General features: G+C 37.7%; 2 protein-coding genes across 6 annotated transcripts in view; both read left to right on the top strand.

The window, feature by feature from the left end:
• Positions 1-25,056, top strand: part of LOC106067978 (uncharacterized) — a 137,953-nt gene that overhangs the window by 27,445 nt on the left and 85,452 nt on the right. Inside the window, exon 1 of one of the 5 annotated variants that reach the window (XM_056005495.1) lies at positions 2,097-2,400. The exons of 3 other annotated variants lie outside the window; for them this stretch is intronic. The gene's annotated coding sequence lies outside the window, so the exon portion shown is untranslated. Of the gene's footprint in view, positions 1-2,096; positions 2,401-25,056 lie in introns of those variants that run through there. One more of the 5 variants, XM_056005492.1, reaches the window with a different exon arrangement.
• The window catches only part of LOC129922118 (uncharacterized), a 28,425-nt gene continuing 20,751 nt past the window's right edge, over positions 17,383-25,056 (top strand). The window contains exon 1 of the mRNA XM_056006752.1: positions 17,383-18,735. Within this exon, the coding sequence (XP_055862727.1) occupies positions 17,383-18,735 (1,353 nt within the window). The remainder of the gene's footprint in view (positions 18,736-25,056) is intronic.

The following is a 25,056-nucleotide window of genomic DNA, read 5'->3' as shown; positions in this document are numbered from 1 at the left end:
AAACTAACACTACTGATAGGTGCTACATGCCTCTTTATCAAACTAATACTCTACAGTTAAGTTTTACATGCCTCTTTTCCAACTAACACTCTACTGACAGGTGCTACATGCCTCTTTATCAAACTAACAATCTACTGACAGGTGCTACATGCCTCTTTATTAAACTAACAGTCTTCCGTTATGCCTATAGACATGTCTGTTTATAAACTTCATAAGAATTTTAAAAATATTCTAAGACATGATTTCATAGTGACATTTCTTTCAAGTAAAGGCAGACATAAAAGTCAAGGGGCTTAGTCTTTATCAAGCTTAGAAGCGCTGACTTTAGAAGACCATTTCGAGCCCACTTAATGATGGTACAACACAGAGTACCAACACTTTGAGGGGGACGCGAGGTTAGTTCACCGATTCAAGAAATTATTACAAAAAAACTTCTGTTTCCTTTTTGTACCCCATCTACCTCCTCCCCCCCCACTCTCATGGACATGCGCACAAACATCCCAGGCACTCCTGCAAGACATGGCAGTAAGAGTTCTTATCTCCACACAAGAATGTGAGAGTTGTAGTCTCCGCACAAGAATGTGAGAGTTCTAGTCTTCACACAAGAATGTGAGAGTTCTAGTCTTCACACAAGAATGTGAGAGTTCTAGTCTTCACACAAGAATGTGAGAGCTGTAGTCTCCACACAAGAATGTGAGAGTTCTAGTCTTCACACAAGAATGTGAGAGTTCTAGTCTTCACACAAGAATGTGAGAGTTCTAGTCTTCACACAAGAATGTGAGAGTTCTAGTCTTCACACAAGAATGTGAGAGCTGTAGTCTCCACACAAGAATGTGAGAGTTCTAGTCTTCACACAAGAATGTGAGAGTTCTAGTCTTCACACAAGAATGTGAGAGTTCTAGTCTTCACACAAGAATGTGAGAGTTCTAGTCTTCACACAAGAATGTGAGAGTTCTAGTCTTCACACAAGAATGTGAGAGTTCTAGTCTTCACACAAGAATGTGAGAGCTGTAGTCTCCACACAAGAATGTGAGAGTTCTAGTCTTCACACAAGAATGTGAGAGTTCTAGTCTTCACACAAGAATGTGAGAGTTCTAGTCTTCACACAAGAATGTGAGAGTTCTAGTCTTCACACAAGAATGTGAAAGTTCTAGTCTTCACACAAGAATGTGAGAGTTCTAGTCTTCACACAAGAATGTGAGAGTTCTAGTCTCCACACAAGAATGTGAGAGTTCTAGTCTTCACACAAGAATGTGAGAGTTCTAGTCTCCACACAAGAATGTGAGAGTTCTAGTCTTCACACAAGAATGTGAGATTTGTAGCCTCCACACAAAATTGTGAGAGTTGTAGTCTCCACACAAGATTGTGAGAGTTGTAGTTTCCACACAAAATTGTGAGAGTTCTAGTCCTCCTGTCTGCAGGTCGATGACGTCACTAACTAGGTGTATTGAAGAAGGCAAATAACATTGCGCCCCCTCAGGGGAAGTCATCTCCATTGTCGTAACTCTTCCCTCCCTTCGCATGAAGATAGTCTCCCCTTTTAAACAAATTGAATGCTGTTGGTTTTGCTAGAATTTCTTTTTTTCTCAGGAGTTTTCTTTTTTTAAAAATGTCTTTCTTTTATTTATCTTTTTGTTTTTTGAAATGAAGAGGTCATGCAATTTTATTTTAATTTGGAGAGTTCAGATTCTTATAGACACAAGCCTTATACACAGTTTTTGCATTTATCCGCACGGTTAATAGAGTGGGCGATCAATATCCATTATATGTTGATAAGTACAAGAACAACAACAAAACAACATCAGGATGGCTGACCTGTTGTGTGGTACGCGATTCGGACTGTAGTCAGATGATACCAGTGTTCAAACCCTTCCCGTTTTCTATGACTTTTCGTGAAGGCCTTGATGGCACCTATATAAAGACACTGTTTTTGAGTCACGGCGAGCCAGTCCAGTCCGCAATGAAGTCAGTCTGGAAAAGGGAGTCCAGATAGAAGTCAGTCCTGGACATTGAGCACAGTCATGTTCAAGACGAGACAGTTCTTGAGATTGTTCTCTTGTATTAATCAGTGTTTGCAGAGAGCCTTATAAAGAGTATGGTAACATTATTGTTGTAACCCTATTCCTCCCTGGCTAACCATTTTTCCCACGTGCAAAGTAGGGCGATTTTTGTTTATGCTGTTGGGCATAAATGACCTTGACTAGTGTGTAAATGTGTTAAGAAACTGGAGTTATGAGTTTAAATTTCTTGACTGAGGATTGTTTTCTATTGTGTTAGTGGATCGGGATATGTAAATTTGATTTGGAGATTGTGACATTATTTCTTTTTATCGGGGATATTGATCGATCATAGTTGGATTGTGTTTCTGCAATCGGAGAGATACCAGCGATCTGAGAATCGGTGAGTTATTTTCTTTAGTTCAATCCAACTTCTTAACATTATTATAACCTTAGTTTTGTATTTAACTGTTGTTTATGACCTCCCCCAGTAGAGAAGCGACTATGGATCATCTCATAAAAACAAGATGAATGCCTGGCATTAACTAAGGTCAGTTCCACTCTCTCCACGAAGCTAATGCGTCCAAAGGAACGCCAATTGCAGAAACATGTGATCAGTGGCGCTGTAACTATTCATAAAGCCCCATATATTGTTAATATTTGATCTACCTAAGGAAACTGACGTAGTCAATACGGAGAAAGTCTCGTAGACCTACTGACCAAACGACTTCGTTACAAATGTACCAGCTCCCGATCGATCTGCTACTTCTGTAACGTGACTTGAAGTGAACCCGACTCAGCCATCGTTTTAATGCTTGACCAGCTCTTTGATCTTCACTACCATAAGTCCTGGCGACATTGTTAAGAAACAAAAGTGGTCTAATACATGTACTGTAACTATTTCAACACTCTTTCTTGCCGAACATTACATTCAAGACTCTGAAACTTATTGCACACGCCTTAATGGGAGAGAATTACATTCCCCCGACTTTTTTTATTTTTATTTGGAGGCCGCTTAATTAATGGTGAGGTCGTTTAAAGGTCACATCATGCTGTAACACATAAATAGCAAACTGGGCCAGGTCATGACGAAAAGGTCGTTAAGAAAATAAGAGGCAGATAAATGAAAGGCTTTAATTTAAATGTGTAAATTTATAAATTGATACAGATCCTATGATGCTAGTCGTGTTAGATATAACTTCATTTCTCCTTATTTTAGATATGATTCTTTTGGCTTGATTAAAACAAAGTCTAATTTTTAATAATGCCATATCAGTATGTGGCATTTTAAATATGTAAATTAACAAAAGAATATCTAGAAACACAATATAATTACAGACTGCCCAAAAAGCAAAACACTGTTTTAATACTGTAAAAGTATTTGTACCTACGAAAGTAACGAAAGGCCAGCAACTACGTGACCCTTTCCTAAAACTAGTAAATGATTACTAATGAATATTAGACAGTGATTTAATTATCACATATTTTCTTCCATAATTAACCACTTTTTAAATTGTTAAAAAAAAAATAATATCCTTAAATTAATTTTTTTTTTAAAAGTTAATATCAACTCACTCTTTCTGTATGGTACACATTTTGTACATGTTATTTTCTCCCACTTCCCATTCTCGGACCATATTTAAATCACAGACCTATATATATATATATATATATATATATATATATATATATATATATATATATATATATATATATATATATATATAAATATTTATATATATATATATATTCATTTTCACAATGGAAAATGTAAATAATCCTACCTATATTATTAATCAACTCACACTACAGACATATACATATAGAGAGAGATTGTTATGTATAGTCACAGAACTTAATATTCACGCAATTGCATGTAATAAAGCCATTTCCTGTTAGTTTCCATTAAGATGTTATCAAAATAGTAGATCGAAATAATTCACGTCTTATCTTATCTTATATAATACAGACGTTACTTCAAAAAAGAAGATGATTATGTCCTACGCGTCATGCATTTTGTCAATGACTTAAATTCTGCCAAGTCACTGGTTTTCCTGACTGGCTCAGGCAACCCATTTCATGCTTTAATAGCACTAGGGAAGAAGGAGTATTTGTACAAATTTGTCCTAGCATATGGGACGAGGCATGTGCCTTTATCTTTGTGTCTTTCTGAGTATTTTATTAAATTTTGTTTTTGTATTTGAAGATTATGGTTCAGTGTTTTATGTATAATTGCTGCTTTACTTTTGAGTCTTCTGTCCTGAAGGCTTTCTAAATTTAGTGATTTTACTAAAAGTGTTACTCTAGTCAAATGTGAATATTCGTTTGTTATGAATCTCACTGCTCTATTTTGTGTCTGTTCCAGTTTCTTAATGTTTTCTTGAGTTAAGGGGTCCCAAACAGATTCTATTATTGGCCTAACCAAGGTTAAATAACATTTTAGTCTTATGTTCTTATTGATGAGGGTGTTCGGCCATAATGAAACAAACGCCACAGCCACGGAACGAATCAACAATAATAGTGTAGGCCTTCTGCTAGTGTAGTCCTTCTGCTAGTGTAGTCCTTCCGCTAGTGTAGGCATTCTGCTAGTGTAGGCACTCTGCTAGTGATGTCTATTTGTCAAAACTAGTTTTCATCAACGTCAAAAAAAAATAAATATCGTAATAAATTCTTAAAAACTGCGTTGCCATGACAACAATGTGCAAATCAGAACAAAAATTTTTAAAAAGAAAACAAAACCCAATGACATGTAGTTTTAATAATGTAATGGCGCGAGACAGTGTTTTAACTTGGAAGTTTTATCTTGAACTAATTGACGTTTGTAATTTTTTCATTGAATGAGCACACCATCATATTCAAAATAGAGAGCGATAATAATTTTTAAAAATATATAATAGAAATTACTTTTTCAAATAACAAAGCTTACATTGAGTGAAATTGCATTAATTATTTTGAATCAATCATGTAATTAATTTTCATGGATCTAGATTCTTGATGACCCATATGTTGAACACATGACAGTAGAAATTCCCTAATATATTCACTAAAGAGTTGAATTGTTTAAATAAACAGACCATATATATATAGTGTAGTCCTTCTGCTAGTGTAGGCCTTCTGCTAGTCTAGTATATATATATATATATAATTCTCTTCGTGTCTAGGCTACTGTCGTAAGGCTGGATTTATATCAATAAACTAGAATTTTCTTTACAATATCTCTAACTAAATCGCTATCGACTGAGCTACACAAGTTTCCACAAAGTTACCATGCCTGGACCTATATCACGAAACTATAATTTCTATAATCAAATAACAAATATGAACAATAATTTATTTTTTAGACAAAGTGAAAGAATTGAGGTCGAAGAAGAAAAAAAAGATCCACTTTTTAAATCTATCATTTATTAGTCATTTAGAGCAAAGTAATCACTGTTATAAAAAGCCACTGGCCACCTTAAGGAGTAATTATCTAATTTTTTTTTTAATACATTTTTTTTATTCACTTTCCAAAAGATACATAGCATAAAAAAATAACAACTAATTTTATGGTATGAACTTTTTACATTGTATTCAAATACTTTCTTATTTATTTTTTTTTGCCTATTTATTTCAAAATCTCTCAATAAAAATATGGTTTTATAATTATGCATGCGTATAATGATCAATACATTTCTTACATTTTATAAAGTTATTCTAACATTGAACTTCCACTGCATGGATGGTTGATGTCAATATTATGGGAAAAATAGTCAAAATGAAGATTGACACAGGAGCACAAGCTAATGTGATATCAGAGTCAACGTGGAACAATTTAGAAACTGATACTCAGTTAAAGAATTCAAATACTACCCTACGAGCATTGGGGGATGAAGCATTAGAACTGAAGGGAGTTGCATCGGTCACATTTAAAGTCGGCGATGTAGAAGTTAAAGATGATCTGTACGTGATCAAGAAAAGTATAAATCCTATACTAGGTCTGAAGACATCTATTGCTTTAAAACTAATTGAGGCAAAGAGAAATGTCGAAGTACACGATGTCAAGCAACAAAATGAAGTTCCACGAGTGTTGATGAAAAAATATAAGCAAGTATTCGAAGGACTCGGTACATACAAAATGAAGTATCACATTAAACTGACGTCAGATGCAAAACCAGTTATTCAATGTGCGCGCAGAGTTGCACCATCACTCTATGAAGAATTAAAAAGAAAACTCACACAAATGCAACAAGATGGAGTGATCACAGAAGTTGATGAACCAACAGAATGGGTTCATAACTTGGTTATAGCAAAGAAGAAAGATAATTCTTTGAGGTTGTGTTTAGATCCCCGAGAACTGAACAAATATATAATGAGAGAACATTTCACTATATCAACATTTGATCAAATCAATAGTTCATTGGGAGCAGCAAAAGTGTTTAGTATACTTGATCAAAAGGATTCATATTGGCAAGTTGAGTTGGATGAACCAAGCTCTTATTTATGTACATTCAATACTCCGTTTGGAAGATACAGATTCTTGAGAATGCCTTTTGGTATATCCTCAGCTAGTGAAGTATTACAGAAACGTGCTTATCAAGTATTCGGAGACATCCCAGGTGTACATATCATGTCAGATGACATGCTGATTGCAGCAAAAGATGAAAAAAAACATGATCAAATTTTTGAAAAGGTTCTGGAGAGAGCTAGAAAGAACAGTGTAAAGTTCAACAAGAACAAGATACAATATAAACTTTCTTGTGTTAATTATCTCGGAAGACAAATTGGAGCAGATGGTATTCGTCCAGATCCAGCTAAAATCAAAGCAATAATGGAGATGCCAGCACCAACAGATCGAACAGGAATTCAAAGACTGCTAGGGATGTTGAACTTTCTGTCAAGTTTCATTCCAAACATGTCAACAATTACCAGTCCATTGCTTGAATTGCTAAAGAAAGATGTATTTTGGCAGTGGAATGCAGAGCAAGAAAATGCTTTCCAACTAATAAAAAAACACTTAGTGAAGCTCCAGTTCTGCAATTGTTTAACCCTGAAAAGCCAGTTACTATTCAGTGTGACGCTTCTTCTAAAGGGTTGGGAGCATGTTTGATGCAAGAAGACAAACCAGTTGCGTATACGTCAAGATCATTGACAGAAACAGAGTGCAGATATGCACAAATAGAAAAGGAAATGTTAGCTATAGTGTTTGCAGCTGAACATTTTCACCATTATATTTTTGGAAGAACTGTGACTGTACAATCAGATCAAAAACCTTTGCAAACTATTGTGACTAAGCCTTTACATAAGATTTCACCAAGACTTCAGTTGATGATGTTAAGACTGTTGAGATATCAATAAACAGTAACTTACACTCCAGGTTCAAAAATGCAAATAGCTGATACGTTATCGCGTGCGTAAATCAATGGTCAAGAACAATCAAATTCAAATGATGACATGGCGCAACAGCACAGTTTCCGGGAAGTGATCAGAAGATTATTTAAATTAGAAGGAAAACTGAATCTGATGCTAAATTAAAACTTGTAATGAATTATGTCAGAGAAGGTTGGCCAAAGATAAAAACTCAAGTTCATGAAACAGTGAAAGTGTATTGGTCATTTAAAGACAGTATTCATGAAGAGAATGAAATATTGTTTTATGAGAACAGAATTATAATTCCGTCAAGTATGAGAAATGAAATTCTCGACAAGTTGCACATAGGTTATTTTGGTCTTGAGAAAACCAGATCCAAGGCAAAACAGAGTGTGTTTTGGCCAGGATTGTCCAAAGATATTTTTTCGACAATAATGAAATGCGCAACATGTGCAACTGTCACAGCCTGGTTTTTGTTGTAGGCGTGATGACGCGAATGTCTCTGTGTGTTGTAGATACTTCTTCTGGTACTACTATAATGTTCTTCTTAACTAAATACTTTCTGACACGCACTAGATTTGCAAGTGCGTAAGAACACTAGTATACTAAAGTCTCCAACGACAACATTGAGAATTATTGATAAACACACTGGTAGCAGACATGAATTTTATTCACACAATAATATATCACAAAAGATACTGGCGACTTCAGCCATCACAAATTATACGTCCAGAGAAATATGTTCTGAATACAAATCAATTATAATAACTTCAATACTTATACATAACTCTGCTGTCAAAAAATATCCATAGCACTCCTCTAGAACAACTGAGGTGTCCACCTCGTGGTCAGTTACTTGACCAGGCAAAATTTCTCGTGCAGTTAGCACGGAATAGTTCAGTGACTACTAGTCACCAAATATTACAGGGGTTCTAAAACTGATACATGACATACGCCCCTTCCCCTGGAAAAGATTTTTGACAAAAAATCTTTGACAAAAGCGCATATGATAGTAATATCATATGCATTTGTCTAGTAGCTTAATTAATCATGTCAAGCTTGATCTAATTAATCACCTTAATGGTACTTCATTAATCATACATAATTATAGATGTCATGTCATTCATTTCAACTATGAATAATTGCACATAATTGACAAATATATTGTTCAACTTTCAAAATGTTTGCTTAGAAAAATATACATTAGTTTGCTTACATCTATTATACAAGTATGTTATTGAAAAAATATCAATACAATTTGAGGCTTTATTCCCTTGAAATATAGTTAAACAATAATAGATCATTTATTTACAATTATATTGAAATATTTTGCGTGAGCATGTTTAATCTAGTTATTATGAAATTCTATATTATTATTAAATTATGCTAAGTAAATATAATGTACAATTAATTAAGAAATGATAGTACAATACCATCAATGAAAAGAAAAAAAAATGTTATCATGACCCACTGAAATGGTACAAGTAAGTGTAACAAAAATATGTCATGACCTAGTTACATCATAGCAAGAAAAAAATGTCAAGTTGACCTAATTGAAAATGTCAGGTTGTTTTTATTTATGTTGTGAAATTACTCAGAATACTTTGACTGATATGTACAATGTCATTGTCCTCATTTGTATCTGTTTCATGATCTACCTGTCTTCCTATTTATTCTGTTATTCTTTAGTTCTTTTCTTTTAAGTGCTAACAATGGTTTATGGTCACATTTAATTGTAAAGAATCTTCCTAGCAAATAGTGTTTTAGTTTGACTATGCTCCATACTATAGCTAATAGTTCTTTTCTATAATTGAATATTTTCTTTCTGCTTTAGATAATGTTCTACTTATATGGACTATGGGTTTTAGATCTGACTCTTTCTGTTGCAGTAGGCATGCTCCTATACCATTATTGGATGCATCAGTGTACAGTAGGAGTTGTGAAATGGGATCAATACTCCCTAACTCTAATTTCTCATTAAATTTATCCTTTAGTCTAGTTAGTGCCTCTCTGCTGCTATCATCTAAGTGTATTATATTTGAGTGTTTCTTCTTAGTAAATTCTTCTAAGGGCTGAATTAGTTGGGCATAGTTGGGTATGAATTTTCTATAAAAGTTGCACAAGCCTAATAGTGCTCTGACATCCTTTTTTGTTTTAGGTTCCTTAATATTTCTTATTTTACTGATGTTTGCTTTGGTGGGAGTTATTTTACTGTTAGTGATGTTGTAGCCTAAAAATTGAATTTCATTATTTACAAGATTTAATTTATTGGGAGCAATTGTCATTCTATGTTGTTTTAGACTAGCAAATATTTCTTCTAGTGTGTCTAGATGTTCCTTTTCTGATTCAGTGAAAACACAAATGTCATCAACATATGAGATTACATTGTCTATGCCTGATAATAGTTTGCTCATACATTTTTGGAATGTGGCTGTGCTATTAACTAACCCAAATGGCATGACATTCCATACATATATCCCTTCAAACCCGGGTAGTATACATTTGAAAGCAGTATATTGTTTAGACTTTTCTTCCATTTTTATTTGCCAGAATCCTCTATTTAAATCCATGGTGGTAAATAGTGAGGCTCTGAAACCATCGGTAGCTGAAAATGCAGAGACATCACTCAACGAACGACAGAGGAAAAGCAAAGTGAAATACGATTCAAAAGCAAGGTTACCTAAAGACTACTCTGTCGGGGAGAAGGTGAGAGTTCGTCTAGGACAAACATGGCAGAAAGCAGTCGTCATTAAGAAACATCCATCACCCAGATCTTACATCATAAAGACAAATGATGGGAAAACATACAGACGAAATCAACGGTTTTTAAACAAGAGCTACGAAGAAGACATCTCTGGGTACTATGACACCGACGAAGACAATAAACAGCAAACTGTTAGAACAAACGAAACAGACAATTATAAACCAACATCTAGAGAACTTGCTGTGCCGGTCAAGACAACCAGAAGTGGTCGAGTTGTCAAAATTCCTTGTAAATATAAGTATTAAGAACTTTAAAAGGAAGGATGTGATAATAGCTTCAAAAGGAAGGATGTACTAATATTAGAAGATATTACGTCATTGTTTGTTGTTTATGTTTTATAAAGCAAAGAATCGGACGGAAATAAAAGTTAGTTATATATGTCTATCTTGATAAAGACAGTCTCGTTATTATCATTATTAATTAGTAACGTCTACAGTAATTTACTATTAATCTGTGACAACAGAACAAACATGATGTAGGTGCGCATAAGGTGTGGTTTACTCGTAATCAACACGTGGGCACATTCCAGTGACATTGTTACATAGGTAGTTGGCCGTCTTCAGCCGTAACAATTAGGGTTCATCTCGTATAGCACTTGTTCATGTCACTGGGAGCATCCATTGTCTTCCGAGACAGAAGGAGGCGCCCTATTCTCGAGAGACACCCCCCGTCCTCATATACTAAGGTGACAGCCTTTTTTTGGCTGAGAGGAACCAGACATTTTCACGTGGCACTCTTTCCTTCCAGAGCTGAGGCTTTTTTCCACTGTCTATAGCTTTCTTAGTCATCGTATCTCTCGACATGGTGCGGTCTAGGACTATGTCATCCCAGTAGTCAAAATGAATGTCCACTGCTTTGGGGTTTCACATAACGGAGGAGGAGACGATTAGTTTTTCTGTGGCCATGTGACGAGTTGTCCATAAAGGATAACTTTCGGGATACGATTGTCTTCCATCCGGCGGACATGACCGGGCCAGCGCAGGGGGGCTTTGTCTGAGGATTGTATATATGCTGAGAAAGCCCAGTTCGAGTATGTGTCTCTGAGTTGGACACTCTTTTGAGCCACGCGATTTTCACGATCTTTCGGAGGCAGCGAAAGTGAAATGAATTTATTTTTCTCTTACTTTGGATGGGGGGGGGGGGGCACATCTCTGTGACATTGTTAGATACGTTTACAAAAGGACATCCAGGATCCATTGCTGTAAATTTAGCTAGAGATCATTTACATGTAAGTTTACACATAACTATTTGAATTTTATTTTACAGAAGCTCATTATTTTTCATTTTGCGTTTACTTATATAAATCTAGTCGTACATGATAGAGACTTATATTTTACTAGGTCATAGGTCATCCTGGTTGATACTGCTGATCCATTCCATCCTTTAAACTCTAAAGGTATTATGGAAGATGAACCATATAGGGATTATCGTCTAATTTTAGAGTTTGTGACCGTCACTCCTTCATCTTTGTGACTTACGAGTATTTATTATTTTTTTATATTTGTAAATTATGGTTTAGTGTTTTATGCATTATTGCTACTTTTTAGGCTTCTGTCCTGAAGTGTCTCTAATTATAGTGATTTTACTAATATTGTTAGTCTAATTAAATGGGAATATTAGTTTATTGTCATTCATACGACTCTATTTTGCACCTGTTCTAGTTTGATTGTGTTTTCTTTAATTGAGGGGCTCCAAACAGAGGATGCACATCGTATCTCGATTTAGCTATAAGCTAACATCAAAGTAATATCCAACATCTAGCAACAAATCAGCTGAGCAGTCCAGTTCAAACAAAAAAATAAAAATTCACACAACTCTGAAACACAATCCACGTATTACTTCCCCCTGATAAGGACAGCGTCACGGAAGACAACTCCTTTACCATGGTATCATTAGAACCCACAGTTATTCCCCCCTCTGCCTGTGCGGTGCTGTGATACACTGGTCATGGGCACAAATCAAGGGGTATCTTTCTGTAATCGCACACCGGGCCTTTCTGGAATTTAATTTCCTGAAACAAGGGGGTAACTTGGGGAAAAAATAAAACCAACATGGCGGATAAAAGAAATTTGGGGTGGGGGAGGGAGAATGGAAAAAAATAACGGAGGAAAGTGTTGAGTTCATGAGATCTTTTAGAACTATCAAACTATCACTCTCTCACACACACACACACACACACAGATACACACTCTCAAGAGGCAGTTAAAAGTTAGTTCGGAATTATTTTTTTTACGGAAAATCATTATTCGTTTATTTAAAAATAGCACCAACAAGGACTTGAAGACGGCGAAAGGTTAGATAACTTCTCCTGACAACATTCAAGCAGTAAATACCATTTTTAACTTTTGTATTACATTTTAAACTAACGCCCGAGAGAAGTTATGGCGTTAAATGTGTTTATGTTGTCTTGTTGTCCTGTTGAGACAGACTCGGAAGTCTACAGCTTTGTATCACGAAAGCATCGTTGTTGTAATTTTAGACCACGATCACATTACTACATTAAAAAACAAAGTTTTTATTTATTGAACATGTATTTCGAACTTTGAAAGCAATGGTGGCCAAGTGCTAAAGCGCTCGCCTTCCAAATCGGAAGGTCCCGGGTTCGTGTACTGGTGAAGACTGCGATTTTGAATTTCCAACCAGGTACCTGACATTGGTTGGGGAAAAGTAAAGGCGTTTGGACGTTGCGCTGGCCTCATGACACCCTCGTTGGGCCACAGAAACAGATCACCTTTACATCGTCGTCCCTATAGACCGCATCTTATCTTATCTAATATTTTAAGGGTTATTTCAAAAGAGAAGATAATTACTACGTCCTAAGAATGTCACATGTCAATCTAGTCATGCATGTTAATCAGTGACTTAATCTCTGGTAAGTCATTGGTTTTCCTTGCTGATTCAGGCAACCCACTCCATTCTCCAATGGCACTAGGCATGGTCTGAAAGGGAACTATTTAAAACTTAATGTTATCAGTGAGTCTATATTTACATTGGTCATCATCAGTCCAGTCTTGTACAGCCCTTGTTAAAACAATAGCCGACGAAAATATTTAGCCGTATTGGCGAGTCATCTCGTGGGTCACGTGAGCTAATTAGTGTTGGTTGACCAGTTTTTGTTTTTTAGTGATATCCTACAAATTTACCAGTCATTGATCAAAGGAATCGTGATTTAGTTTTCTATAACAGACACCAATAATCGTCGATTACTAATAAAAACTGGAGGACTAAATCGAAACACAAGATTATTAGAAGGTTTTACAATCTTTACAACATATCGCTTTCAGATCAAATTAAGTTAATGGCTGAAGATTCATGAAACTAGATTTGTTTGACATATTTGGGATGTTTCTTCAGAGTTGAAGATACCGGTAATCAACTTCCTAGTCCAAACCTCGCGCAGGACGACGGGGGATGGCAGCGGGCAGGGAATGAACCCAAGACCATCGAGACGACCGATCTACAGTCCAGCGAGCAAACTGCTCGTCCAGACAGCCAACCATAGTTCATGTAGAGGTCTTACACATTTCAGAAAAAAAGTACTAGGGTGTTATTTGTACAGCACAATGCATCTTGCTTTAATCCTCCACTTTCACGTGCCTTTAAATGGCGACTAAATATTTCAATCCTGAACCAAATATTTACACTCTGATCTCTTCAGCAACGCAAAGCACAAACTACAAAACCACCAGACATCATCATTCGGAGCCAAAAAAAAAAAGTTCTGATGATTACTTCCTCTTTTCCTTTGAGATCCCCGTGGGTGCCATATTTTACCATTAGCACTTTATCGAGTGTTACTTCTGCTAAAGGTGCTAATATCTCTCAGACTGCGTGAAAGAACAGTTCCATGTCTGCCCATTAAGTTCATATTTTATTGAAAACAGTTCAAAACGTAACAAGTATCCGGGGCATTTGGTGTGGGGAATCTCATTCCCTTTTGTCTCTGAAGTTTGTTTTATACAGTGTGTGTGTGTGTTTCAAGTGTAGGTGTAGGAGGGTGTGTGTGGGCGGGCTTTGATCTGAGTTTACAGAGTAAGGGGACAAAATGAAACAAATAGAAAAATAACAAGAGAGAATGTAACTAAACAAAATAACAAGAGAGAATGTAACTAAACAAAATAACAAGAGAAAATGTAACTAAACAAAATAACAAGAGAGAATGTAACTAAACAAAATAACAAGAGAAAATGTAACTAAACAAAATAACAAGAGAAAATGTAACTAAACAAAATAACAAGAGAGAATGTAACTAAACAAAATAACAAGAGAAAATGTAACTAAACAAAATAACAAGAGAGAATGTAACTAAACAAAATAAGAGAAAATGTAACTAAACAAAATAACAACAGAGAATGTAACTAAACAAAATAACAACAGAGAATGTAACTAAACAAAATAACAACAGAGAATGTAACTAAACAAAATAAGAGAAAATGTAACTAAACAAAATAACAACAGAGAATGTAACTAAACAAAATAACAACAGAGAATGTAACTAAACAAAATAACAACAGAGAATGTAACTAAACAAAATAACAACAGAGAATGTAACTAAACAAAATAAGAGAAAATGTATCTAAACAAAATAACAAGAGAGAATGTAACTAAACAACAAGCTTGCAAGGGAAAGAAAGATTGAATAAATAAATATGTAAATTGAAATAGTGTTGCAATCAGTCCCATGTATATGTATATATATATATATATATATATATATATATATATATATATATATATATATATATATATATATATATATATATATATATATATATATATATATATATATACAGAGATAGATAGATAGATAGATAGATAGATAGAAAGAGAGAGAGAGGGATGGGAACGGACAGATTGTGAGAGATTCTATAATTAGACACTAAGTAAGACAGACTTGACCACTACTATTGTGACCACTACAAAAGGTTAACGCCGTGACAGACAGGATGAAAGAGAAGCAAAAACATTCAGAACAAACGAGATTGTGAGAGCGTGAGAAAAGGATGGGAGGGAGAGAGAGAGAGAGAGAGGGAAAGAGAGAGAGGGAAAGAGAGAGAGAGAGAGAGAGAGAGGGAAAGAGAGAGAGAGAGAGAGAGAAAGAGTTACAAAGGAAGTAGAAAAATCCTTCGTTTCAACACGTGGTTTCATTTTGCTTATGTCCGTGTCAAATCGATTTAGGGGACTTAATCAAGGCGGTCTGAGGTCACTACTGGGGACCGTCTATTAATAGCCGGACAGTGGTCAGTGATTAGTCTTACGATAAACTGTCAGGAGGACATAAAATACACAACAAACAACGGACGTAGTTGTACTTTTGAATACCTCTGTTGTTGTAGTTTAGTTTGTGTAGATAGAACCTAAATGAAAAACAAAGCTTCTGCTTCAACTACACTTTTAAACACAGACTAAATTTTTGTTACATTTGACCAAAAAAAAAACAACAACCTAAAAACAAAATAGTTAAACCTTTATGCAAAATATCATCCATCACTATCTATAATATGCGACGACGAACACTTAGTTGCACACTGTGATCCTAAATGTTTGTAACTTAAAGTTAGAACCACAGACCTATATATATTATATCTAGACTGGAAAACGAAAACAAATTCTTATCCGCGATTGATCAACTCACAGACCTATATATATAGAGTGTTATGTATTAATCACAGAACTATATATTCACGCAAATTCATGAAACAAAGCCATTTCCTGTTAGTTAAGACAATGTTTCAAAATCATAGATCGAAATAATTCACGTCTATTGATTTTAGTCATCTTATGTACATTTAAATAGATTGATTTTGTTTAATGTATATAAACATTGCAAAATAATAATTATGAAACAAAAGTGATCTTATTTTCGATGTTGAATTACTAGATCTAGATATAAACATTTAATTATGTTACATAGGTTAGGGTTGAAAAAAGACTTTACAAAACAACGCTTTGTTTCATGTTTTTAAAAAAGTTTTTTTTTCACATTTTGTTGTGTTAAAAGATGTCCATGTCCTAGATATAATATATATAGGTCTGTGGTTACAACTAACAGATGTGGATACGTCAGTCATTTTATTTCACGATATCTTCGGTAATCAAATTAAAAATAGAATAATACAGTCATTGCACATAATTGATAGATCCGTTTTAATGCACTGATTGGAGAAATAGGAAGTGTTGCATTTAGATTCTTAAAACTAAAGTACAATACTTTTCTAATGAGTGAAGAGCTTATTCACAGTCCATCGTATTTTTAAAGAATCATTATCAAATAACAAGCAAAATATATTTTTAAAAATACGGTTTAAAATGGGAAGAACTCCATATTTACAACCATATGTCTAAATACTGTAATATTTACTTCCCTTTTCTCCATCAAAACAAAATTAATTAACTACTATTATTTAATGAACCATTGTTTTTTTTTTTTATTATTAATTCGTATTTTGTTAGGAACAATGAATAATTGTGCAACGTTTCAACTTGATCCGAGATAAGAACTGGGAGAGCCATCTAGGTCACTATAGCAACGGAATTATTGACCAGTACGTGTGTATAGCTGGGGACTTTGCGATAAAATGGGTAAATAAACTAGAAATTTGCAGCAATTGTAGACCTATTGTTTATGCCATATACAACCTCATAATTGCAACAATGATAACTAAATACATATTACTACAAAACTGATTAAACTTATATGTACTTTCCACATCGAGTGATAAATACAACCGAAATTTAATAGTTTCTTTCAAAAAACGAAAGTCCCACTATACCAGCCTGTTCAGTGACAAGTATGTAGGGGAGGCAACAAAATGACAACAAAAAAAAAACAGTGTTCTTTAGGTTTATCTCCCTTTTGAAAGGCATCCTAGAACCAGAGTAATTTTTGTATGTACTTTTAAAAACTTCGTTCTTGATATTTCCGGATCAAAGAAACTGACGTAACTGAAGAGTCATGGTTAGTAGCTCAACAGATCAAATTATATCTTCTTAAGAGTTAAAACTATATAGCTGTCAATGAATCAGACAATGGTCAAGTCAATATCTCTGGATTAGTCCGAATGGCCATATTACTGCGTCTGTGATACATGAACATCAATTGAGATGGTGTCACTATTCAGAAACAGCGTGTGTCACGTGGACACTAATTTCACATCGAGGCAGCGCACAAATGTTTCTTAAACGTCCGTCCAGAGACCAGAAAGCTGGAACTATAGCGGGAGGGTCTCCGTCGGCTTGTTGTTGAAACTGATGAACTTAGGTGTCGGTTCATATATGCTTAGGTGGATCCAAAATTTCCTCACGGAAAGAACGGTACAGACTCGTGTTGGTAAGCACTTGTCGAGGAAACTTCCACTTGAGCAGGGGGTGCCGCAGGGATCGGCACTCAGCTGTACGCTGTTTTTGGTCTTTATCAACGACTTGCCGGCTCTTTTGAAATGTCAGAAGCTGTTGTTTGCAGATGATATCGTGTTGTGGGAGTCAGGGAGAGACCGTCAACAACTCATTGACACTCTCCAGCAGGCATTAACAACTATATCCTGCTACGCCAGAATGTGGAACCTTGAGGTAAACCACTCGAAGTCGGTTTACTCATGGTTTACGCTGGGCCGTGATATATTGAAGGAACCTGTCGAGCTTAGAATGGATGGCAAGATTCTGGAATGGGATAAAAAGCCCAAGTACCTTGGAGTGATTCTCGATCAGAAACTGACTATGTGCGATCATATACAGCAGGTAAAAGAAACAGCTTCCGAGAAGTTGAATATCGTAAAGAAACTAGCTGGAACGAAGTGGGGAGCGAGAGCTGACGTGCTGAGGGGACTGTACATGGGTGCAGTAAGCTCTCACATGGACTACAGTCTTCCTGTCCAGGTCTGGGCCTCGCAAACGACCTTAGCAAGCCTAGACTCTGTTCAGAACCAAGCCTTAAGACTAATCTGTGGAACCTTTAGGACAACGCCAATTGCCGCTGGCGAGATTATGGCAAACATCCCACCGTTGAAATTGCGCAGAGAACGAGCCGTCATACTAGCTCACGAGAGATATATGCGGCTGGAAGATGGATGCCCACTCAGAAGTCTGGTCGACAACTGGGAGGGTAGGAGACGCCTCAAAAACCGGCCTTGTTTCATGCATGTGGCACGCGGGCTGGTCAGAGAGGCGAATCTGCCGGTGGAGCGGGCTGCTCTTTCCCCGTCCGGTTCTATCTTCCCGATGGAGGCTCTCGGCATGCCGACGATACGGAAGAGCCTACTTGACCCAGTGGTGACGAAGCAGAGTCCAACCACACGGCTACTACAAGCAGCCAGAGAGACTATCGCATCATATCCAGCCGGAGTAACCACCATCTACACAGACGGTTCTGTGCGGACGCTCGAGGGAACTGTGAAAGCTGGGTACGGAGCGGTAGTTCGACTCTCTGGCAATCCCGAAAGTGACGAGCTCAGTGGATCCTGTCAGCAGAAAAGCAGCCTCGAGGCTGAACTCGAAGCAATGTTCCAAGCACTGGACTGGGTGGCTACGATGGTACGTAACGGGACTGCGTCAGCGCACGACATAGTCCTTTTCACGGACTCGGTGGCCGCACTGGAGGCCATAGAACGGCTGGATGAAGGTGCTAGAAGGGTATGGGACGTCCTAACGGTCGGAGGGCGTCTCCTACGATTCGGCGTGAACGTTACTTTGCAATGGGTGCCCGCCCATTGTGGGGTGGTCAGCCACGATTTGGCTGACCAGCTCGCGAAAACCGCGGTCGCAACGGCGCTCGAAAATGATGAACCGTACTCATATGAAAGTGTACGATCCCTAGTCAACCAGCGCATGTTGACACTTTGGCACGACGGCTGGGATTCTTCGGACAAGGGGCGTGAGCTTTATCGGGCAATGAGGAGACCAGACAGAAGGGATGCATGGTGGCAACTTAATCGTGCGGAACAGGCAGTCCTAGCCCAGTTCCGGGTCGGCCATTGTCCAATTGGTGCTTACCTCGGACGATGGAAGGAGAACTACGACACACGGTGTCGCCATTGCATGGAGGATGATGAAACAATAGAACACATTCTTTACGAATGCAGAGTTCTGCACGAAGGACGATTGGGACAAGCTATAGATAGAGAGAATACTGGTTCATGTACGACACAGAGGCTGTCCTTGTACGGGGACAAGGCAACCTTAAGACTCACTGCTCGCTTCCTCTCACGTGCTCTAAGGGAGTAATTCTCAGCATGTTTTTCGTTGTCAATGGGGTTTCTGACTCGGAGGGTCTCCGTTGATAAACTGAGCACTCAGAGAGACAAAGTAGGCTAACAGGGGACGGGGCCTATATAGGCAATTAGCTCAGTTGAGCTCAGAGTATGAACCTAGTGGTATTGATTGAGATATTAATTATGCACGACGGCTGGTCTGCCATTGCAGCATTTCCTCCCCCTCCCCCCGCCCCGAAGTGCCGCCGCTCCCCCCTTCTCCCCGCTCTCAGCACTCTTTGTTGAACACTTCGCAATAAATTCTAGAAAAAAGTTTTTTTTTGTTTGTTTGCCTGATGCATCAAAGAAAAAAGAAAATAACGGAATTAAGGCTATGCGGTGGTGGTGAGGTGTTCCTCCCCACTCCCTTAAGGAGCGCCCCTGATACTCGTATTTGTATCTTATTCTTCGCTTAGCTGTGTGGAGAAAAAATGACTGCTGTGTGGCCGATATCTTTCCGACCATGGCTAATGCCCAGGCATTCTTCTCCTTTCTATGAGATGATCCATAGTCGTTCCTTGACTGAAAGGGGTCATAGAGAAGATACATAGAACTGTTTAGTTTCCTTGCAAGATACTGTGTGCTACAATTATCAAAAAGTTAATACTGACTAAACGTGGATGTTGGACTGAGTGGCTAAAGCCGGTTGGCCTCCGACCAAGGGGACTCGAGTTCGGATCCCGACTCAAGTTGTGTTGGTTGAGCGCCCAAGGCCAGCACAGATACCTCCCTGAGATGAACTCCTATTGAAAAATCAGAGCAGGAAGGACTAGTCCTCCCGTAGTGCTCTGGCAAGAAACTTAGCCGTCCGGCGTAGTGCCTCATAGCTACCATACAAGTCGAGTGACTGCACAGGCAAGTCCCCCTTAGCTCGCGGAGCTGGGGACACTTGTACAAGACATGCGACACTGTTTCGACGCTCTCTCCACAGTGACGGCATCGGGAGTCAAAGTTAGTGCGGAACCGGGCAAAGTATGCCCCAATAGGACAGTGTTCCGTCCTGCACTGCGCAACTATTGACTGCTCTGACCTCCTCAGTCGCCACCATGGATCGTCGCGATCTGGGTGACGCATGCGCTGCCAGACACCACGTGCTCTGTCGGATTCCTCCCAGGACTTTAACCACTTCTCATGAATGAGTGCTCGGATTTGTGCCGTTGCTTGTAAGCAGATACCTCCCAGATATCCCGTCTCCCAATAGGTCCATAAGGTCATAGGGTAGAACGACTGTCCCCTGGATTCTAACTAGGGTTATATATTGTTGCAGAAAAATTAAGCACTGCGCTAACCTGGTCTGGGTCTCGAGATTTCCGTGACACTCTACAGCTAATCATAAAAAAATGTTTATTGGACATTTTTTTAAACTAAATACATCCCTCGCAATGATGTAAATAAATTGTCTTGCCACCAAACACTTTCATATTATGCAGTTTTAAAAGTTAAACACAATATTCATTCTATATGTATCTAATATTAATCTAAATCTTGATTACGTTCTTGAAGCAATAAAATTCAATAAGGGAGAAAAAGGAAGCAAAGAGATATTAAGAAAGGTGATAGCGATATAATGGAACCAAAAGAAAAACGTAAGAATGAATGAAAGGATGAAGATTTTGACAGAGTTCTAATAGACAAAATACAAAATGTTAATCACGCCAAATTGAAAGATCACTGCTGACTACATAACAACTTATTGCCTTCATACCTTCGTGCTTGTGTTAAGTCATAGACATCAATAAATATAGACTGGCCGAAGGAAGTAACTTCATGTAGCTTGAAAACATGTATATCTATTGTTGTCGGATTTCCGAATTATGAAAAATTGCATGATCTTCATTCTTAGAGATTAAACAAAACTGTTGTAATACTTATATAGGTTATGGCTGAAATAGATATGAATACTTAACTTTTACACTGCTCATAAATGCTGTATAATAAAGTACACAAACGTGCAAGTCACAAATTTTCATTTCATATAACTCTCTAATCGGCCAGTCTATATTTATTTATGTCTATATGTAAAGTTTATTAATGTATCGGAAGTAGTAAGCTATATGAATAATTTATTTGTTGATTTTGAGACGCTCTGAGAAAAGCGACTACTAAATGAATAAAGTATGTTATATGAAGTATCTAATTATGGTATTTTTTTTTTACATAATGTTACACAAATTTGTTGATTTAATATGAGCTCAGCAAGAAAGTGTAACTAAATCAAAAAAAAAAAAAAGCAAAATGTTGCTAAATAAAAAATAACCAACTCTTTGGTCAATAATTTAAAAAAAAAATTATTGCTATTCAAATAGCAACCAAAAAAAAAAAGGACCCATAACTCCGCTACATCTGCACAAATAAAAGTCTTAGTGGCCTCCTCCTGTCGCCCTGCAATATCTCCGTATTCTACTTCCGTTCTGCCGTCTCTCATAATCTGTCCACTCAGTCACGTGATTTAGGATGAACATCAAGCGCCCCCCCCCAACCTCTTTTTGTCTGATACACTTCTCTTGTCCACTTCGCACGCTTCCTGGGCGCTTCCAGTCACCGGGTCTGGAAACATCGTCTAGCTTAAGTGTTAAGTCCATTCTAGACTGACCTTCTTAAAAACAGGCTCAGGTAGGTTTTAGAAGGGCTGAATTGAGGTGACCAAAAACTTAAGTGGAAGTCTTAAAACGGCACATTATCCTACAGATTACGTCCAAAATATAAGGTGAAATTTGTATGTTCTTGGTGAAAGATAGGTGTGGTTGTATTAAATGACCTACATGCTCTGTCAGCCTCTCTTTCTCCCTCTCTTCTTCTCTATCTTTCCTTTTCTCCCCTCTCTTTCTCTATCTCTTTCTTTTTCTCCCTCTCTCTATCTTTCTTTTCCCCCTCCCATTCTCCCTCTCTTTCTCTTTCTTTCTATCTTTCTCTTCCTTTCTCTCTCTTTCCTTTTCTCCTTCTCTTTCTCTCTATCTTTCTTGTTCTCCCTCTCTTTCTCTCTCTCTTTCCTTTTCTCCCTCTCTTTCTCTCTCTCTTTCTTTTTCTCCCTCTCTTCCTCTATCTCTTTCCTTTTCTCCCTCTCTTTCTCTCTCTCTTTCTTGTTCTCCCTCTCTTCCTCTCTCTCTTTCCTTTTCTCCCTCTCTTCCTCTCTCTCTCTTTCTTGTTCTCCCTCTCTTCCTCTCTCTCTTTCCTTTTCTCCCTCTCTTTCTCTCTCTCTTTCTTTTTCTCCCTCTCTTCCTCTCTCTCTTTCCTTTTCTCCCTCTCTTTCTCTCTCTCTTTCTTGTTCTCCCTCTCTTCCTCTCTCTCTTTCCTTTTCTCCCTCTCTTTCTCTCTCTCTTTCTTGTTCTCCCTCTCTTCCTCTCTCTCTTTCCTTTTCTCCCTCTCTTCCTCTCTCTCTTTCTTGTTCTCCCTCTCTTCCTCTCTCTCTTTCCTTTTCTCCCTCTCTTCCTCTCTCTCTTTCTTGTTCTCCCTCTCTTTCTTGTTCTCCCTCTCTTCCTCTCTCTCTTTCCTTTTCTCCTTCTCTTTCTCTCTCTCGTTCCTTTTCTCCCTCTCTTTCTCTCTCTCTCTCTCTCTTTCTTTTTCTCCCTCTCTTTCTCTCTCTCTCTCTTTCTTTCTGTCTACCTCTTCCTCTCTCTCTTTCCTTTTCCCCCTCTCTTTCTCTCTCTTTCTTCCTCCCTCTACATCTCTCTCCTTGTCTATTTATCTCTCTGTATATACAGATCTTTACTAGCGCGTATCCAAACACGCCTTGCCTTTAAGCGTCATTCCTGCAGGACCTTAGTTACCGATACATTGCACACAAAAGCAGTTTGGTCATCTCAGTGGCTTGTGTGGCTGAGTGGTATTAGCTGCTTGGCCACTTATCGAAGACTGACTTAAGCTGAGCTGTGTTAGATGAGCGCCCAACAGCAGCGTGGAAAACCTCACCCACATATCCATACATGAGGTTACACCGAAGCGCACGTAGGAAGCTACTGCATGAAAGATGCGCTTTAAAAAAAAAAGGCACGAAATTTTAACAAAATAAAAAAAAATAAATGCATGAAAAAATTCATTGTGAACCTCTTTTTTATCCCGTAAGATAGTGTGAATTTTGTTGGGATACCAATGATGATTCTTTCACAACTTTATGCCATCTTACTCAGCTGACTAATATTTTCTATCTTCGTTGGATACGCAGGCCCACGATTTTCATTTAAATTTCGTCTGACCTCCTCGCTTTGATCACCCTTGAACTCTGACCTGTAAGACTTCGAATCATCTTTTGATCTTTGTATTGTAACGCATAACAGTAAAAGCAGCAGACGTTCAAGTCGATGCCTATATAGTGAGGCTGCGTACTTCGAAATAATGACTCATTAAATTCTAAGCTACTCCTTCGTTGAGCGCCATCTCAGTGTCCTCGGTTCGTGCTGAGCTAATTGCTATTGATGCTGTGCACCCACATCACAGAAACAGCCTGACTCGAAGTGCTGCGACGTCAGTCTCAAACTCACTCGAGAATGTTCGTTTTTTAAAGTAGTGGCCACGTGTTAGCAAGCGCCACACTCGTTAAAAATAGTGGCTACCTGGTAGTAAGCGTCACGCTTCGAGGCAAACCATTCCCACTCGTTCCGTGACAGTCGCGATCAAAGGGAGGTGACTTGCTATTCTTTGTTGCAAGGGCAACAACCGAGAAAATGTTATAACACCCCTAACGCTATTCAACACTAGAAGAGGGGGGGGGGAGTGGCATATACTAAACAATGACCACTCGACCAGTACACTCTAGGACCTGGCTGACACCAACAACATAAGAGAGAGAGAGAAAGAGAGGGCAGATAAAGACAACTGAGGATGAGTAGTTACAAGGGTGAAGAGAGTGCTGGCCCTTAGAGCAATCAATGTCTTAAGTAAGCTATATGAAATGCACACATCACGTGACAATGCATTCACCAGTAGAAAGCCTGCGGGGCGTTCTTGCACAAAATAGGCAGCAAGGGAGATAACAAAAGCAAGGGGAAACAACGAGTGTAGATAATTGTGGAGAAATGTTTTTTTGTCAACCTTGGATAGCAAGATGTTTTTGTTTTGTTTTGGAAAATAATACAACAACCTTTTAAAACACACAAAAAAAAAGTGTATTACCAGAACTAGCTGAGTCGTGTTCATCGTAGAGAGTGACAAAAGGTAGAAGCCTCACCATCATATGAAAGAGGCGACATACAAAAGCAATAAAACATATAAATACTTTACTGGAGGAAAATGTAATTGTATGATATCTCTAATGTAGATTTTTCTTTCTCTTTCTGATTGTTTGTATAGGTGGCCGTTAGTCGTGGCATGTCAAACTAAACCTTGATACAAAACTCTTGGAAGAAATCTTGAACACCTCATTTTAAACAAAATAAACAGTATCCACTATTGACAAACATATTTTAACTTCAATGTAAGTCATATGAAGACACACACAAAATTGTCGGACAATGTAAAAAATATGTCAATTCAAAAACTGCCATCAACAAATCCGTCACAACTTTCTGCCTCTCGTCCCAGACTTGAACCCAGACCAACCGTTATAGAAGGTCTAAACACTGACCTGCGACCTCGCAACCTGTTGACAGTTTAGACCAAGAGCTTGTTGTAACGTCACAGGTCTCGCTTGAACTCCCCTTTCTTCAGCCATAACTTCCTCGTGTCCAGTCGTCAGCATCAATCTAACTCGAAAGTTACACCTGAATTG

The sequence above is a fragment of the Biomphalaria glabrata genome, chromosome 12 (assembly GCF_947242115.1).
Source record: "Biomphalaria glabrata chromosome 12, xgBioGlab47.1, whole genome shotgun sequence".
NCBI lineage: Eukaryota > Metazoa > Mollusca > Gastropoda > Planorbidae > Biomphalaria > Biomphalaria glabrata.
Note: the sequence above shows the minus strand (reverse complement) of the source record. Positions and strands in the feature narration are given on the sequence as shown.